Source organism: Crinia signifera, chromosome 6 (genome assembly GCF_055691185.1).
Source record: "Crinia signifera chromosome 6, ASM5569118v1, whole genome shotgun sequence".
NCBI classification, from domain to species: domain Eukaryota; kingdom Metazoa; phylum Chordata; class Amphibia; order Anura; family Myobatrachidae; genus Crinia; species Crinia signifera.
This window is the reverse complement of record NC_139222.1, coordinates 169,834,427-169,852,610: the sequence shown is the minus strand read 5'-3', so window position 1 is coordinate 169,852,610 and position 18,184 is coordinate 169,834,427. Positions and strand designations below refer to the sequence as shown.

Here is an 18,184-nt window from a genome sequence, read left to right as displayed (position 1 = left end):
GTGCCTGGTGCCACCCCGCAGATTTACTTACATAGGCGGGCGGGAACAGGGCAGACAGAAGTGCTGCGGTCGTGCTTGCCTGGTGCCTCTGGGCAGGACTAGCTGGGCAGGAGGGGAGGCTAGGCGCGGTCATCTGTAGCAGGACGCTGCGGCCTGCGGAGCGTGACGGTCAGAGGTCATGCTGCGCAGGCCGTCGCTGGGGTCAGGAACAGCCGGGCAGCTTCTGAGCGGGTGCTCAGAAGCCGCCCGGCATTAAACTGCGCATGCGCAGTCTAATCCCGAAATCCCGGGATTAGATTCTCCAATCCTGGGATTGAAATCCCGGACATTTTGGGGCCAAATCCCGGGATCCCGCCAATCCTGGGATTGGCCACCCTAGCTGGCACCTTGTAGATGCATCCAGATCTCTCACTGGAGCCTGATAGGCAAGCACACACAGGCTATTAGCAGTTCACTCGCACTACAAGCTCACGTTTGTACCTTTTTAGCATTCTTATGTTTTGTGTGGAGAATTTTTGGAATTTTGTATCCTTGTTTCTGAAAATTTTATTTTTTCAAATTGACTTTAAAACTATAAAGTTGTATTTATACATTATGAGAGTAAAACATCTTTCTAGATCACTTTTACTTCACAAAATGGCTTTCCAGTTGTCCTTCTTTTCAGCCATAGGTATTTATTGCAAAGCCTTAGGGTACAGGACATTGACTGTTTTTTCCCCCCTGGTTCATATACAGTGTGAAGATTTTTTCCAGAGCTTACTCAAGAGCATAAAGTTGCCCATGAGAGAAATATGGGCTATCAAGAGTGATGCCTGTTATGACTCTAGGAGGATACCACCAAACTGGAACCCTATACTCTGTTGCCTCTACCCGTGGTCGGCAGACGCGTGCAGTGCTAGGCTTCACCTTTAACAGCCGCATTCGAAGGAGCTGGTTATTGTAGCACCCCAGAAAGAAATACTGGGACTGTTTTTTTGAAGCAATATACAGGAATGTGTATGAATATTTGTTGTTTTGTTATGGAAAACATCCATGTGCTTTATTTATTCTGCTGCCTCATTTCAGGGACACTCAGTACTGCAGAGGTTAACTTAACTGTATAGCATGCACTTCCTAGTGCACGGATTGGCTCAGAGTCAGGAAGCTGGCTACACATGCACAGGATGAGGTGAGGAGGTTTTTAGAAAGTGAAAGTAAAGAGAGGACAGAGTCAGCCAGCATATGGAGAGAGCATGGTTGCAGAATGATAGCTGCTGGAGCATTACAAGGAGCAAGGGCACTGACCTCTCATGAAGATAGCCAGCTAAGCTGCAGAGAAAGACTTTGGGAGGCCCTGGAGATTATCTGATCCCTCCATAGCCACAGTGAGTGAAGCTATAAGGTAGTGCTGAGAGGAGATGAGCACCCTGGCTGCTGTGAGTAACCAGTGATGGACAGGCATTTGTTTGTGATACAGACCCAGCAAGTAAAGACATTCCCAGTAAAGCAGCTGAAGCAGAACTTATATATGACTAGTCTGTGTTTGTCACCCAGCATTTGCAAGTTTCAGCTACTGCTGTTTGCGTTATAGTGCTACAAAGTTTAGTCCTAATACTGCAAAAGCAAGGATTCAGAGCCTTAATGACAAAGAGACTGTTTAACTGTCCAAGAGCTTCTTTAAAGAGACACACAGACTAATGCAGACCTCAGAACCTGTATTCTAAGTAAATGGTGACAATTGCTATTATTTATTGAAGAAGCTGAAATTGTAATAAAACCCCCTTTATTTTACTGTCACCTGTTTAACTCCTGCCTCTCTGTGAATAATTCTGAGTTGCCACTGAAGATGTTCCTGAAAGGTAAATCTCTGTAACCTCAGGCCCGAGTGTTACAATTGGCGTCCTACGAACAGGATACAAACACAATATCAACATGTCATCCAATGAACAAGCTGCGGGAGATTCTCCAAATACTGTTCCAACCATGACCAACATAAACCCAATAATGCTGCCCTATCACTTTGGGGTCACATGGCTCCCAGTTTATAGTGGAGAAGCTTCAGAGGCAAATACCTTAACAGACTTTAAAAGAAAAATGGAGTCGATGTTTATCCTGTACACATTATCAGACCAGCAACAAGTGGAGATCTTAATTGGGCAGTTGAAAGGCACAGCCTTAGAAGAGGTGACTTCATGGCCAGAGGAGCAAAGAAAAACAGTCGACCTGATCCTACAACGAATAGCCACAACGTTTGATACAAGAACATTGTCTGAACTGAAGGTGGCCTTTTACACAAGAAAGCAGCAGCCAGGAGAAACACTGCGTGATTTTGCCCTCGCATTACAGAAGGCACTTAGAACACTTCAGGCCATTGACCCAACAGAAATCCGACCAACAGACGAAGTATTGATAAATCAATTTATAGAGGGTTCCCATGGTGAGATGGTGAAGGTGCATTTACGCCTCCTTCAGTTACAGTTATCTACAAGCTCCTTTTCATCCTTCAAAGAATCTGCCATTAAAATAGTAGGGAAATTAAACAGTCAAGAACTGTCCTGTCCAGAAATGTTGGGGTACCAAGAAAATAAATATGCCCCAGAGAATGCAAAGATGGAAATCCTGGATCTGCATACACCGAAAGGAGCGGCTGCACAGGGTGCTCCGGCCATAGGTCCTGATCCATTAAGTACTATAGAAGTGCAAGTGGCTGAACTGAACCACGGAATCACCGAAATGTCACAGCAATTGCGATACCTCATGCAACAAGAAGGGAAGTGCAGAGGAGAGACAAAATGGCGCACCAAAGAAGAGCAGATCAGAGATGTGGATATCCATCCTATAATCCAAAATCAAATTAAAATGGTTACCACACCAGCTACAGACCCAGAGTGTGAAGTCACTGCAAGAAGAGTTAGGGGAAAAGTTATTTGGTTTAACAGGCAATATGGCTATGGCTTCATAAATCGACACGACATGAAGAAACAAGTGTTTGTTCATTATACAGACATCCAGAGGTATAACCCTAGAAAATATTTTCGTAGCCTGGGAGATGGAGAAATTGTGGAATTTGATGTTATCATTGGAGCTAAAGGTCAACAGGCTGTAAATGTCACCGGTCCTAATGGTGCAGCAGTTCAAGGCAGCAGATATGTAACACATCGCAGACGGTATTGGCGCTATTCACATCACAGAGGTCCTCCACTTGACTACCAATGCAATGTAGGTGGAGAGGGGCGCACAGGAATGGAACATGTGACACAAAGTGCCAATCAGAGATCATATGGACACAGATTGTTTATTCGGGACCTTGAACCTTACCGTTTTGCATGAGGACATGCAACCTTTTAGTGTGGGAGTTTGTAGCACCCCAGAAAGAAATACTGGGACTGTTTTTTTGAAGCAATATACAGGAATGTGTATGAATATTTGTTGTTTTGTTATGGAAAACATCCATGTGCTTTATTTATTCTGCTGCCTCATTTCAGGGACACTCAGTACTGCAGAGGTTAACTTAACTGTATAGCATGCACTTCCTAGTGCACGGATTGGCTCAGAGTCAGGAAGCTGGCTACACATGCACAGGATGAGGTGAGGAGGTTTTTAGAAAGTGAAAGTAAAGAGAGGACAGAGTCAGCCAGCATATGGAGAGAGCATGGTTGCAGAATGATAGCTGCTGGAGCATTACAAGGAGCAAGGGCACTGACCTCTCATGAAGATAGCCAGCTAAGCTGCAGAGAAAGACTTTGGGAGGCCCTGGAGATTATCTGATCCCTCCATAGCCACAGTGAGTGAAGCTATAAGGTAGTGCTGAGAGGAGATGAGCACCCTGGCTGCTGTGAGTAACCAGTGATGGACAGGCATTTGTTTGTGATACAGACCCAGCAAGTAAAGACATTCCCAGTAAAGCAGCTGAAGCAGAACTTATATATGACTAGTCTGTGTTTGTCACCCAGCATTTGCAAGTTTCAGCTACTGCTGTTTGCGTTATAGTGCTACAAAGTTTAGTCCTAATACTGCAAAAGCAAGGATTCAGAGCCTTAATGACAAAGAGACTGTTTAACTGTCCAAGAGCTTCTTTAAAGAGACACACAGACTAATGCAGACCTCAGAACCTGTATTCTAAGTAAATGGTGACAATTGCTATTATTTATTGAAGAAGCTGAAATTGTAATAAAACCCCCTTTATTTTACTGTCACCTGTTTAACTCCTGCCTCTCTGTGAATAATTCTGAGTTGCCACTGAAGATGTTCCTGAAAGGTAAATCTCTGTAACCTCAGGCCCGAGTGTTACATTATGCCGGCTCCAACCTCAATGCCGCCAGGTCAGGGCCGGTGCTAGGGTGTCCGGCGCCCTCCTGCAAACCATACATTTTGCGCCCTTTCACATTGCCATTGCAACAAGCTGCAGCCCGATTGTGGGGGCGTATGCAACATGCGATCCTATGGAGGATCTCGGGTGCATGTTCATGTATGCATACACCATCTCAGTGCTGTGTCTGCAAAATGTTGCAGGCACTAAAGGTGCCCATACACGCTGCGAGAATCTAGATCACATCGCATCGCACGGCATGCATGCAATGTGTGTGCGATGCGATCCGAAAGCAGTACAAATAGTATGTGCAGCACATACATTTTATACTGTGCGATGCCCGCAGGAGCGCATCGCACGCTGCTTTTGCAGCGTGTACGGCTACCTTTAGGCACATAACCCAGCCCATTATTTAAAAAGTGTCTAAATTAATATTAAAAAAATCTACAATTATTAAAAAATGTGTTATAAACATGTATAATAATAGACTCACTGTTCTTTTGCTGTTTAACTCTTGTGCAGTCCCTCCTCTTCTATCTGCATAGGCAAGACACTGAGGACGCCATTACACCCTTCTCGTGACTAAGGGGAAAGGAGGGGAAAGAAGGAGGAGATGGAAGAAAAGGGGAGGAGATAGAGGGGGCGGAGTGTTTAGGACTGGCAGTGGCACTGGCACAGCACACTGAGAAGAGGGAAGGAAGGGCGGCGCTGCTGCCTGTTCGTCATTTGATTGACAGCTGACAGGCGCAGGGAGCAATGGGTAGGGGGCGGATCCGGACATGACATGTCATCCAGGCATTCACAGACAGCACTACATGCCTGTGTCTGTGAGGAAGAGGGGGCAGGTCACAGGAGTAGGACAGTGTGTGCGCGGTGCAGGGAGCTGCTCAGCCTCTTCATACTGCCGCCTGCTGTCAGACAGGCACTGCAGGCGGCGTGCAGGCTGTGTGCACTCGCCGTGCAGGGGGCAGCTCTTTATACTGCCGCCCGCCCGCTGTCAGACAGGTGCTGGAGGCAGTGACAGTGAGGGCTGAGGCAGCTTTAGCAGAGCAGGGAGGGAGACAGCGACTTTTCAGCATGGCGCCTCCCTGCTTTGCAGGAGCTGCTGAGTGGGTAGCGCCGGCCCTGCGCCAGGTCTTACGTGAGACAACGCAGAGAGAAGGCAAGAGAATAATCTAAAAAAGACAGGGGAAAGAGTGGAACACCCCTAGAGTCTTCGGGCCTCCGGGAGGAATCTCGGAGCCAGGCTCCACAGGACCCCCTGGGAAAGCAACAATGCTAAATGCATTTTCCCCATTTCATGGGGAAACCTTAAAATATGATACGTTATCGGTACATGTGTGGTTTATAAGGTTTACTTGTTTTTGCAACTATATATCAGCAGGTAGGCATAAAAATAAAGTATAACTTTTACATACATATTTGTGAGTGCTATTAGTGATTCTTAATTTTTATTTTAGGAGTAGAGACCATACACTTGTCATGTATATGCAATGAATACAGCCATACTGTGCTATGAATAAATATTCCTTATGGTGCCCGGATACTTATGCGATAGGATGCGATGGGACATTGCGATGCGATGTCCCATCGCATCTGATTACATCTTATGGTGCCTTAAGTGCCCTCTTCCAAGAAGGCTGGCAGAGTAGCGTAGCACTGTGAAGGAGCACTGGCAGGCGGCGGGGGTAAGCAGCGGTGGCAGAGTCTGATAAAACACTGGGCAGCCTCTCTCTCAGTCTCTCAGCCAATCAGAGCTGGACAGTTTTTTAAAATTCTGCCGCCACGGCTGACACCCCCCCCCCGCGCGCGCTGGCAGTGCTCCTGTCCCACTCCCACTCCCCGACACCCACATGTGATCACTAATGCAATTCAATAGATATCATATGCGGCAACTAATATCTATCGACATTAGATTCAACCAGCAGGCCCACGCATCGCGTCAGGTGACCCAGTTGAGATGCATAAAAACCTTCGATTTAGATGCAGTAGAAATCAAAGGATCATATGCAATATCGTCCTATTGTATGGGTGACATTAGACTGACCATTACCAACAAATTCTCCTGCCATCAAGTAATAAGGTAAAAATCAAGTTGGGTTGCAAGTAACACAATAACTATTTATATTACACCTGCATATATCTGTTTAGTGCAGGGCTGGGCAACATCGGCCCTCCAGATGTTGATGAACTACACATCCCAGCATGCCTTGCATCAGTTTCAGCATGGCCACATAGCAAAACTAAAAAGCATCCTGGGATGTGTAGTTCACTAACATCTGGAGGGCCAGTGTTGCCCAGCCCTGGTTTAGTGTGTAGATGGTTGGTCCACTTTTTTTTTTAGATCTAATTTACTGTTATATTAAATTCAAAACCAAATTTGTTAAAACACAACTGATCTCACCAATATGATCCCAGCTTGAGCCGTTGCATACTGTGTAACAATCCATTCATAGCTGTTTGGGCCCCACATTCCCAGGCGCTCTCCTTTCTTCAGGCCCAGTGCTAACAGTCCAGCAGCCATCGTCTCTACCTGAATGACAAAATAATATTCTCTTATTCTGTATTCATAGTATGCAGGCATGCCTTAATCTCTCAAATTAATATATGTTCGAAAATACACAATTTATTATTTATGGAAGTATAATCTCAATCTGCAAAATAAATGGTCTTAAACTAGTCTTGGAATACTTCCAAAATGTATGAGAAACAGTGTCAGCTTCTGGGATTGAAGCCGGCACCGGACGGAGGCTTCAAGAGGAAGACTGAAAGATATCTGTCCCACTGCTATGCCTCCATAAGCTAAAATGACTTCTGAAAGTTATACACAGGGCAACCTGGATTTAACCTTTCTTAAAACCCGGAACTAATTGCCAGGTTGGTCGGCCCGGCTTATTAGGTTTGGTGCTTTCCCACCGCAACTCGACCTGGGTTGACCCAACAGCAACCCGGTAATAACCCTAAAAAGACCCTCCTTAAAAATGCCGGGGCACACTTGCTTTTTTTCAAACACACCCACAAAACGGCAGGTTTACGCCCCCAAACACCGGCTTCCTGTCAGTCAAACTGTGACTCCATTGTGTTTATGATCCATTCATATTTTCAGTCACTACGCGTGCACAGTTGTTCGATAATAGCTCGATTTGCAAACTCTGTAAATAGTGATCTATTCTGAATTAGACCCTCAGTGGGGATACTTTAATTAATAATGGCAACTTTTCTCGTTCCCAAAAGGAGTCCACATGGATGAAAAAGTCCCCCAAAAATAAAAAAACTTATAAAAAAAACCACGTCGACCTTTTCATGTGTCGACCATTGTCATGTCAACCTACTGTTTGTAGACAAAGATAAAGATTAGTGATACCCACAGTGCAAAACTGGATTGATTTCTGCCCAGGATAATACAGGAAAAAGACCTTCACCAAAAAAGGCTAAGAACATATGACAAAAACTGGTGTTGTACCACCCACTGCATACCCTCCAACATGACCCATTGCATTCGGTACACAATGCTCTGCTCCTGAACTTCTCTCTTAATGTATGATTTCCATCACTTGTCTGGAACTAGGTAATTGACCAGAAGGGTGTTTCAACTCAGGTAACGGCACTCATACATTAAGAGGGAAGCCCAGGAACAGAGCATTGTGTACCAAATGCAATGGGTCATGTTGGAGGGTATGCCACTGGCGAAACCTTGCAATAACTTACACTAATAATGTCTCAAAAGAATCTTTGGTATAACAAATGAATATGCAGAGAAAGGTCCAGAAATCTGCAAAAAATCAAGAACATGAACAATTATTTGTGTAAGTTATTGCTCGGTTTCACCAGTTTTTTTAACCTACTGCTTGTGTTGACTGTTTGTCAATGTCAACCTTTTGGTATCAACCTAGACCTGGGGTAGCCAACCCTAGTCCTCGAGAGCTACCAACAGTGCATGTTTTGCAGGTCTCCTCACAGAATCACAAGTGAGCTAATTAGCTCCATCTGTGTATCTTTTAAAATATGTCAGTGATTAATGAGTGCAGCTGCTAGGTTGTCTGGAAAATGTGAACTGTTGGTAGCTCTCGAGGGCTAGGGTTGGCTACCACTGGCCTAGACATTGTTTGTCAGCCATCCAGATACCATCTTTTCTACACCCGTAACACTTGTTTCTCCTTAAATTAAATTCTTGTGTTATCCTCTTCAGACACAGAATGGAAAGAAATCTGCATGCTGTTAATACAAACCAAAAGGGTGGGGTTTGGCAGCTGTGGAAGGGAGGCAGAGGGCAGATCAATGTATTAATTATTATTATTTTAATTATTATTCATAGAAATCTTTTTGGACTTTTGAATTTCCAGAAGGATTTCCCCACTCCAGGAGCTATTTGGAAACATTGGACTATTTTTATTTGTTAATCAAATAACCTAATTTTTCTCATTAAGGAGGTCTGTGTATTTTTAGGTACCTGGTTAAGTTTTTATACTAACGGTGGAGATAGTTTAGACCAGGGGTGGGGAACCTCAGGCCCGGGGGCCGTAGCCGTTCTGAGTGGCCCACCCACCCGCCTGGCAGCTTTGCCAGGAGTAAAGTACAGGGGAATTCTCGCGAGAGGTCGGTAGTTCTCCTGAGATTCCTCTTAATGAACAATAGCCGGAGACCTATTCAGCGGCAGCCGCTGGAGCGTGAGACGGCTGCAGCAAGACAATTTGTAAGATACATTTTTACATATGGCCCCCGAAGGATTTTTTCCCCATACAAATGGCCCTTGGCACAAAAAAGGTTCCCCACCCCTGGTTTAGACTATTAGCAGCCATCTAAAAAATACACACTACTATACCCTTACCAATCTTACCCAATTGTAAACATCTATTTAAAAAAAAAGTCCAATTACTAATTATGTTTTTATATAGATGTGTGCCTATGTAGATTTATATTATTAATGTAAACAGGAACTGACACAGCTTTTCCTTGCATTCAAAAAACAGGTGCAACAATAGTAAAAATGCTTATTTTAAGGTAAAGATTGTGGTACTTTTACTACCGCTGGGTCCTAAAATACCCCTTTAATTAATTAGCTCAATAATTTTTATAACAGCATACCCTCCAACATGACCCATTCCATTAGGTACAAAATACTCTGCTCCTGGACTTCAGCTGCCCATACACGCTGCTAAGCGTGCTGAGCCGATGTGTGCTTTGAGGTGCGCGCTCCCGCGCACCTCATCGCACAGTACAAAAAGTATGTGCTTGCACATACTTTTTGTACTTAGGTTTCATCAAATTGCATCGCATTGCATGCACAACGCATGCACATGCAATGCGATCCCTGCTATTGCAGCCCACAACGCATGCCCACATCGGGACGTGTATGGGCTGCTTTCTTCCTTAATTTAGTATTTTCTTCCTCAGTGGTGGAACGCCGTTATCATCGCTGAACTAGTTCAACACAGGTGACTGCAATTATCAATTTAGAGGAAAGTCCAGAAACTGCATTTTGTAGCTAATGGAATGGGTCATGTTGGAGGGTATGTTACAGCAGTAGTCAGGGAACTCGGTCCTCATTACCCCACGCAGTGCATGTTTTACAGGTCTGTTCACAGAATCACAAGTGAACTAATGAACTCCACCTGCGGACCTTATAAAATGTGTCTGAGTAATTAGTACACCTGTGCACCTGCTGGGTTACCAGCAAAACATGCACTGTGTGAGGTAATGAGGACTGAGTTCCCTGACCACTGTGTTACAGGGTTAAATTAAAATACATGGAACAGGAATATGGGTTTGTTGTATGGTTGAGGCAGGTGTTTTTAAGAGTGCAGGTGGGAGTGACAACTTACATGGTTTTTGTTTTATTAAATCGGCTTCAATTGATTTAAAACATCAACTTACATTCATTTTTATACAAACTAAACAAAACAGCTTTCTATGTTTCACTACTATTAAAATATGCAAAGATCGGTCACTTGAACTATTTTCAAAGTGCTAAAGATATTTTGCGGACAGTAATAGACATCTATGTAATATAATATTTTTATAATAAACGTGTCTGTAGATTTTTAATAATAAATAATATTGATACAGCCAAATTAAACAAGTATGCTTAACCGTTCATGTTTTCAGGATTTCTTTCACTACATATACTGTATACAGGTTGAGTATCCCTTATTCAAAATGCTTGGGACCAGAATAATTTTGGATAACGGATTCCGTATTTACGAATAATTGTATATTTCAATGATGTATCTTGAGGTATCTTGCATTTATGCAGGGGTGTAGCGATCGAGTAGCAGGGCGCCCGGCACCACACTTGCTGACCACCGGTCTGCCCTCCGGATGCCGCCCGCCCATAGCAGAGGCACAGAGTCTCTGTCTGAGAGCATTACAGAGACCTTGCACACCTGCCATCACCACAGGAAAGACAAGCTAAAGGTCCTGCTTCTGTCACACTGACAGACGCTAGAAGTGCAGGAGGACCTCTAACGGCTGTCTCCTTTTGCGGTGGCAGCTATCTTTGGAGGGGCGCAGGGTCTCTGTAATGATGTCAGAGACTCTGCTCCTCCGCTGCAGACAGGCAGGTGCACAGGTAGGCTGGAGGCAGACAATTTAACTCCCCCTGGGCAGCGAGCATTTAACTCGCCCTGGGAAACAACCATGTAATCATCCCTGACCACAAGCATGTAACCCCCTATGGGTTTCCCAACCCTGGTCCTCAAGTACCCCCAACAGTGCATGTTTTGCAGGTCTCCACACAGAATCACAAGTGCTATAATTAGCTCCACCTGTGGCTCTTTTCAAATGTGCCTGAATAATGGGTGCACCTGCCGGGTGACCTGGAAAACGTGCACTGTTGGGGGTACTTAAGGACCAGGGTTGGGAACCACTGCCCTATGGCAACAAGCATTGTAATCCCCCTTGGCAACAAGCATGTAATCACCCTGGGCAATGAGAATGTAACCCCCTATGGCAATGGGCATGTAATCCCCCTTGGCAATAGGCATGTAACTTCCCCCTGGCAATGAGCATGGAATCCCTGGCAACCAGCATTGATCCCCTGGCAACCAGAATATAGGTAAGTGGCACTTCAGGGGCATTATGCATTTAAGCAGCACTTGTGGGGGCATTATGTGTGTAAGGCAGTTACCCTAAAGCATCATAATGTGTGGCATTTGCAATGGGCATTACGGTGTGTGGCATAAAGTTACTTAAGCATTACGGTGTGTGGCATAATGTCTACTAGGCATTATGGTGTGTGGCATAATGTTTACTAGGTATTACGGTGTGGGTCATAATGTGTAATGGGCACTACAGTGTGTCGCATATTCTGTAATGGGCATTACAGTTTGTGTGTCATAATGTGTATGAAGCATTACTATAAGAAGGAAAAATTACTGGTGGGGGGCGCCAAAACATACCATTGCCCTGGGCACCATGTCACCTAGCTACTCCTCTGCATTTATGTTGTACAAACACATCAAACTAATATATTTTATTTGTGCATGAAACAAGGTTTCAAAACATGAAACAAAGTTTGTGTACTATCTCAGGCACTGAATTTGAATGCCAAGCAATAATTTTCTTGCACATATTTAGTGCCAGTTATGTATCATGTCCTCAGTAGTGCTGTTACAGATGTCCCCAGTAGTGCCAGTTACATGTCCTCAGTAGTGCTGTTACAGATGTCCCCAGTAGTGCCAGTTACATGTCCTCAGTATTGCTGTTACAGATGTCCCCAGTAGTTCCAGTTACATATCCTCAGTAGTGCTGTTACAGATGTCCCCAGTAGTGCCAGTTACATGTCCTCAGTAGTGCTGTTCCAGATGTCCCCAGTTGTGCTATTAGCAAGATTTTTTTTTTCACTTTCTGGAATGTATGGTTTTCCGAATAATTTGGATAACGGATATTTGGAGAAGGGATATAACTCAACCTGTATTATAAAACAGGCAAATTTTTGTATATGTGTATGACAGTAATAACTATATAATTTCACAATTAATTTATACAAGACTCATATTAATGCACTAACTGTGATATTAATTAATCTATTAGGGGGTATTCAATCTCCCGCAGCCATCTCCCGATGGGTAGATGCAATAGTATTTGATGAAAGTTAGAATATAGGTGCAAAAATAACAATAATATTTTATTTAACAAAACAAAAGTGTAATCTACTCTGCATCAGCCCCTTGTCTATGCCAGTGTCTTTTTGGCCTATTTCACAAATACTACAAGTACACAAAGCGTTTCTAACATTCATGCAAGTTCTGATTGCCATGCACATACATCTTTGCTCAGCTGGCTGAAGGTTTTCCTGATGGTGCTGTGCACAACTACAACAGCCTCTTCATCTGGAATTCGCTGGGTGGTGTCGTACAGACACTGCTGCATAGTCTTGCAGGTCAATGGTAGATCCGATATACCGTGGACATAACTACTGGAAGTGACAGGTCTTGGAGGAGGAGTATCTCGGAGTAGGGTGCTGTGGAATAGAGGATAAAGCATGAATTTGCATACCTCTTGGATGTTTTTTTGTTATTTAATCAGGTACAATAAAATCTGATTTAATGTCATGAATGAAGCATTTTATGCACATCAGTTTTTCTGTTGCCATTTTATTTATATTTTTAAGAGATCATTAACCCTTGTAAATTTCTTAAGGTGCCCATACACGGTACAATTATTGTATACAATATCACATCGCATCTCATCTCATTGCATCGCATAGGTTTTGCAATGCAATGAGATGAGATCTAGTACAAAAAGTATGTGCCGCACATACTGTTTGAGCTGTGCGATGAGATGTGTGATGGGAGCGCGCATCTCATCGCACCCAGCAATGTACCGTGTATGGCAGGCATTAGTATGATGATCTTATATACTGTAGGTCGGACTGCTTCGACACACATAGGAACATCTGAAAAGGTCATTTTAATGGAGTATAATGCTTTGTTTAAAAATAAAAGAGACAAAACAGATTAAGGGGGTTATTCTGGTTGATTCGCAAGGCTGCGAATTGATATTTAAGTCACTTACATATGCGTGCACGCTGGCACAGATATGGGCGGGCAGCTGACATCCGTGATGTCAGCTGCCCGCCCCCCACACCAGGGTAAACGCCTCATTACCATGAGAATGCTGGAACGCCCATGGAACGCTGGGCGTTCCCATATGGTAATGGAGCAGCCCGGCACCCCCGCCCTTCTCCGCCCCCCGCACTACGTCTGCAAATGCACGGAGGACCGAACAAATGTGAATAACCCCCTAAGGGCATTTGTACAAAAATTACTGCTACAGGATGGGAAATACAATTGTGTATATATATTGCAAATTTCTAGTCTATGGAATTGACAATGTTAGCAAGTAGAACTACCGACCAGGAATGAAAAGAGACATCCACGCATCTCATTGGCAATTGCCATAGTCTACGAGTATGCAGATTGGACGCAGAAGTAGCCACACAATCACCATGTATCTCTGCATACATGATCACATGAAAATAACCTACATTTCTGTATTACAAATACTAGTTACTAGCCCATCAAAATGACAGAACATCATAACTGTAATGTCAGCACTGGATGCGCGCGTCCGAATGAAGCAACACTTAAATTGTACTGTTGGGTCCTATCTGGTGGCTGCCTGCATGCAAAAGACTTGACTTTCTCCCATAGAGGTGATGTGCAGCATTAGCCTTTTATTATATAGGATTGCAAGCACCACGTGTATTAACAGTGAGAACAAAATTTATATTTAAACAAAAATTAAAATGTATACATTTTTTTTTACTTCCTCATAAAGGAGAGAATTCCATTAGCTGCAGTTAATTACCGCTGCTAATTGATCCCTGGGGGTAATTCATTTTCCCCTGACAGCAGGCGCAATTTTTTTCACCTGCTGAGAAGATGAAAGAAATCCCAGATAACTCTCCTGTTTTTCACAATTTGCAGCCACGCAAACATATGGATCAGGGGACTTATCCCAGATCCTGAGGGGAAAATTTACTAAGATGGGAGTTCTAGTTCACATGGGATGTTGCTATGGGCAACCAATCAGATACTATCTATTATCTTCTAGAACAAGCTAAATAAATAAGTAGATTCTGATATTGTTTGTTTTCCATGTCCTTCCTTAATTTAGTGCATATATGCCACCAGGCTTCATAGGTACCTTTGAATAATAGGTTATAATATATGTGTCTGGGAATGAGTTTTCTAGAAGTATGGAGGAGCGCCCCAGGGGAATAGGGGAAGAACAAGGCACAATGTGTATCTCATGAATGGAATATGTGTCATCCTCTAAGAGCCATTCAATAGCATAACAGGACAAGAGTTATCTAGAATAATTTGTCAACTCAGGGAATGCCAGTCTGCCCTCAGATTTAAGCACTTTCAGTTTTGGGAGAGATCCTTGGTTTTTTCGATCTCCAGATAAATTTGGAGCAGTCAATATGGATGTATCATTAGGATGCAATTTAACATGAAACATTTGCATAATATACATCAACCTGGGGAAGATCATGGTTTTTATTACTTCTATTCTGCCAAGCAGAGGTAGATCCCACCAGTCATTTACTGTATTTTGTTCAGGGCCGAGGGATAATTGGCTTTATAAAGATTGTGCATATCAGTAGGGACCTGGTACTCTTTACCTAGCACGGCGCCCATCGCGGGCATTGAATGCACTAAAAAAAAATCGGGTGCGACGCGACCGACGCGATTTCTCATAGGGACCAATGTTAAATTTCTCAATTGACCCGATTTTTCTGTTCAATGCCTCAATTAACACGATTTTTCCATAGGAATCAATGTTAAATGGCCCACAGAGGCCAAATAGCCACCCTGAAGTGTGAAATGGCCCCCACAATTGTTAATGCCACCCCACGATCAACGTGAACCCGAAGCGTGGCGAGCGCAGCGAGCCCGCGAGGGGCGGCGGTACGCGTCCTACGACCTTTTCATACCCCCACTATCCACGTCGGCGTGGAGTTGAGAATAGAATAGTGAGCCTGAAGCGTGGCGAGCGGAAGCGGATACCTTCACAGGTAAACACGTCCCTTCGCGGGCTTCACAGGTATCCTCGTCCCCTCGCCACGCTTCGGGCTCGGTGGCTCGCTGCGCTCGCCACACTATTCTATTCTCAACTCCACGCCGACGTGGATAGTGGGGGTATGAAAAGGTCGTAGGACGCGTACCGCTGCGCTTGCCACACTTCGGGTTCACGTTGATCGTGGGGTGGCGTTAACAATTGTGGGGGCCATTTCACACTTCAGGGTGCCTATTTGGCCTCTGTGGGCCATTTAACATTGTTTCCTATGGAAAAATCGTGTCAATTGAGGCATTGAACAGTAAAATCGGGTCAATTGAGAAATTTAACATTGTTCCCTATGGGAAATCGCGGGCATCGCGTCGGTCGCGTCGCACCCGATTTTTAGTGCATTCAATGGCCGCGATGCCCGCGATTTTTTTACCTGCGATGCCCACGATCAAAATCGTGGGCGCCGTGCTAGGTAAAGAGTACCAGGGACCTTAATGCCTAAGTATTTTATATTTGATGGGGTTGAATTGTAATCGTGTTGAGGACATCATCTGATGTAAATGATAGGGGGGGGGGGGGGTCACCTTTTATGATCAGCAATTCTGCTTTGTATGTATTAACTTTTTACCCCGAAAAACTACCAAAAAGTCGGATAGTTTGTAAGGCAGTTGGGGTAGTATTTTGTGGTATGTGGGACATGAGGAGCAGCATGTCATCTGTGAATAAAGAGACGCGCACATCAAATGTTTCTTCCTTGGAGATCTAATAAAAATTTATTATTTAAAAAAACAAAACAAAGAGACGCGCACATCAATTTGTTTTAGTATAACATCTTGAAAATATGGGGAGCTTCTGAGAGTGATCGCCACGGGTTCAAGGGCTAGGCAAATAGGAGTGGTGATAAGGGGCAGCCCTGTCCTGTGCCAAACATTATAGGGAAGGAATCAGATAACATACCATTATAGATAATACGGGATGCAGAATTGTTGTAAAGAGTGGTTACAGAGCCGGCCTTAGGCATAGGCAAACTAGGCAATTGCCTAGGGCATTTGGAATGCCTAGGGGCATCAGCAGCTTCTGCTGATTAAAATGATATGCAGCATGCCTATATTCTGTGTGTGAATGAGGCTGTATCTGCATATGAAATAGTGTATTCATGGAAATCACTGTAACATAGCATTCCGTATGCAGGTACAGCCACAGTCACACACAGAATATATTTATGCCACATATCATTTTAATCATCGAAAGCTCCTTGTGTGTGCTGGTCATAACAATGCAAATAAGACGAATTTTCAGCAAAAAATGCACCCAACGTTAGCAGAACTGGCCAGGAGCTGCATGGCCTATTGAGGCAAGATGTATGAGGAAACATCTGTATCCAAGCAGAGGCAGAGGTCATAGTGTTAGCGGCTGTGCGAGCTCTGTATGCGGGTGGGTTGGTTGTGCAATAGTGTTCGGCATATGTGTAAGGGGCATTATGTGTGTCATGTATAAATGCATTAATAATGTGCGACATGTGTAACAGGCATTATGTGTGTCATGTGTATAAGGGCATTAATAATGTGCAACATATGTGCAATGGGAATTATGTGTGTCATGTGTATAAGGGCCATAATAATGTGCAACATATGTGTAAGGGGCATTATGTGTGTCATTATGTGTATGAAGGGCATTAATAAAGGTAGGCATAATTTTTTTCTACGGGTATAATGTGAATAATGTGAGGAGTAATGTACATAAGGTAAAGTGGTACTACTGTGTGATGTAACGTGAAAAAGGGACACCATCGCATGATATAATATTGATAAAGTGGCACTACTGTGTGGCATAATTTGAATTGGGGGTACTATTGTGTGGCCATGCCCCTTCCCAGCAAGAACACACCCCTGTTTTGGCTGCGCACCGAATGTGTGCACTGTTTCTATTTAAAATATTGCGGGTAGGAGCACCAAAATGATGACTGCTATGATGAGGGTTGATGGTGCAGGGGAAGGGGAGCTGGGATAGTGGCGGTGCTAGGGGGCACCAGCCAAAATCTTGCCTAGGGCGTCATTTAGGCTAGGGCCGGCTCTGAGTGGTTAGTAAGTTAATGAATCTTTCGGGGGAAAGAAAACCTGCATAAAGTGGAATAGAGGTGGTCCCAGTGCACCAGGTCAAACGCCTTCTCGGCGTCCAATGAGAGGATTGCTGTTGGAGTGTTCGGCACAGCGCACTGCGAATCATTCACCACTGAGAGAACTCCTCTTATGTTAATAACTGAATTTTGGCTCATCGCAAAGCCTGTCTGGTCCAGGTGTATCAAGGTAGGGAGAATTGTTTTCAGTCTATCAGCCATGATCTTAGTCAATATTTTGTAGTTTATATTTGATAGAAATATCGGCTTATATGAACCTGGGGCAGATGCCTGGGGCAGGACTCGGAGTGTGGCTAGATTGAAATAGGGGGAGGACGTACTCGAGAAAATTATATTATGTACTTTAGTAAGTATGGGCATGGTTCTGTGGGTCAGTAGCTTGTAATAATCGGTAATGAATCCATTTGGGCCTGGGGCTTTGCCAGCCTTTAATCCCAATTTGGTGAGTAATGGCACTGGTCAGATAGGAGGCTTGCAAGTCAGACATGTGTGGCGTGGAGAGATTTTTCCAAAACGTAGTGGCATTTTGCTTATCTGAAGTGGGTTCTGAATATAGCTGAGTGTGAAATTTACAGAGTACCTGAGCCATTTGGAATGAGAAGTGGTTAAAGTACCATCTTTTTGGCGTAGAGGGTGAATGGTTTCTGGGGATCCTTGACCCTGTAAAAGGGAGGATAACAATTTACTCGATTTGTTTCCAAATTTATGAAAGCGGGATTTACTAACACAGGAATAGAATGATT

At 44.0% G+C, this 18,184-nt stretch overlaps 1 protein-coding gene across 1 annotated transcript in view; it reads right to left on the bottom strand.

Annotated features, from left to right (window-relative positions):
• The window catches only part of LOC146008613 (medium-chain acyl-CoA ligase ACSF2, mitochondrial-like), a 144,263-nt gene that overhangs the window by 82,965 nt on the left and 43,114 nt on the right, over positions 1-18,184 (bottom strand). Inside the window, exons 2-3 of the mRNA XM_083148087.1 lie at positions 12,554-12,749; positions 6,693-6,821 (exon numbers count right to left, since the gene is read on the bottom strand). Coding sequence (XP_083004213.1) covers positions 6,693-6,821; positions 12,554-12,749 — 325 coding nt within the window. The remainder of the gene's footprint in view (positions 1-6,692; positions 6,822-12,553; positions 12,750-18,184) is intronic.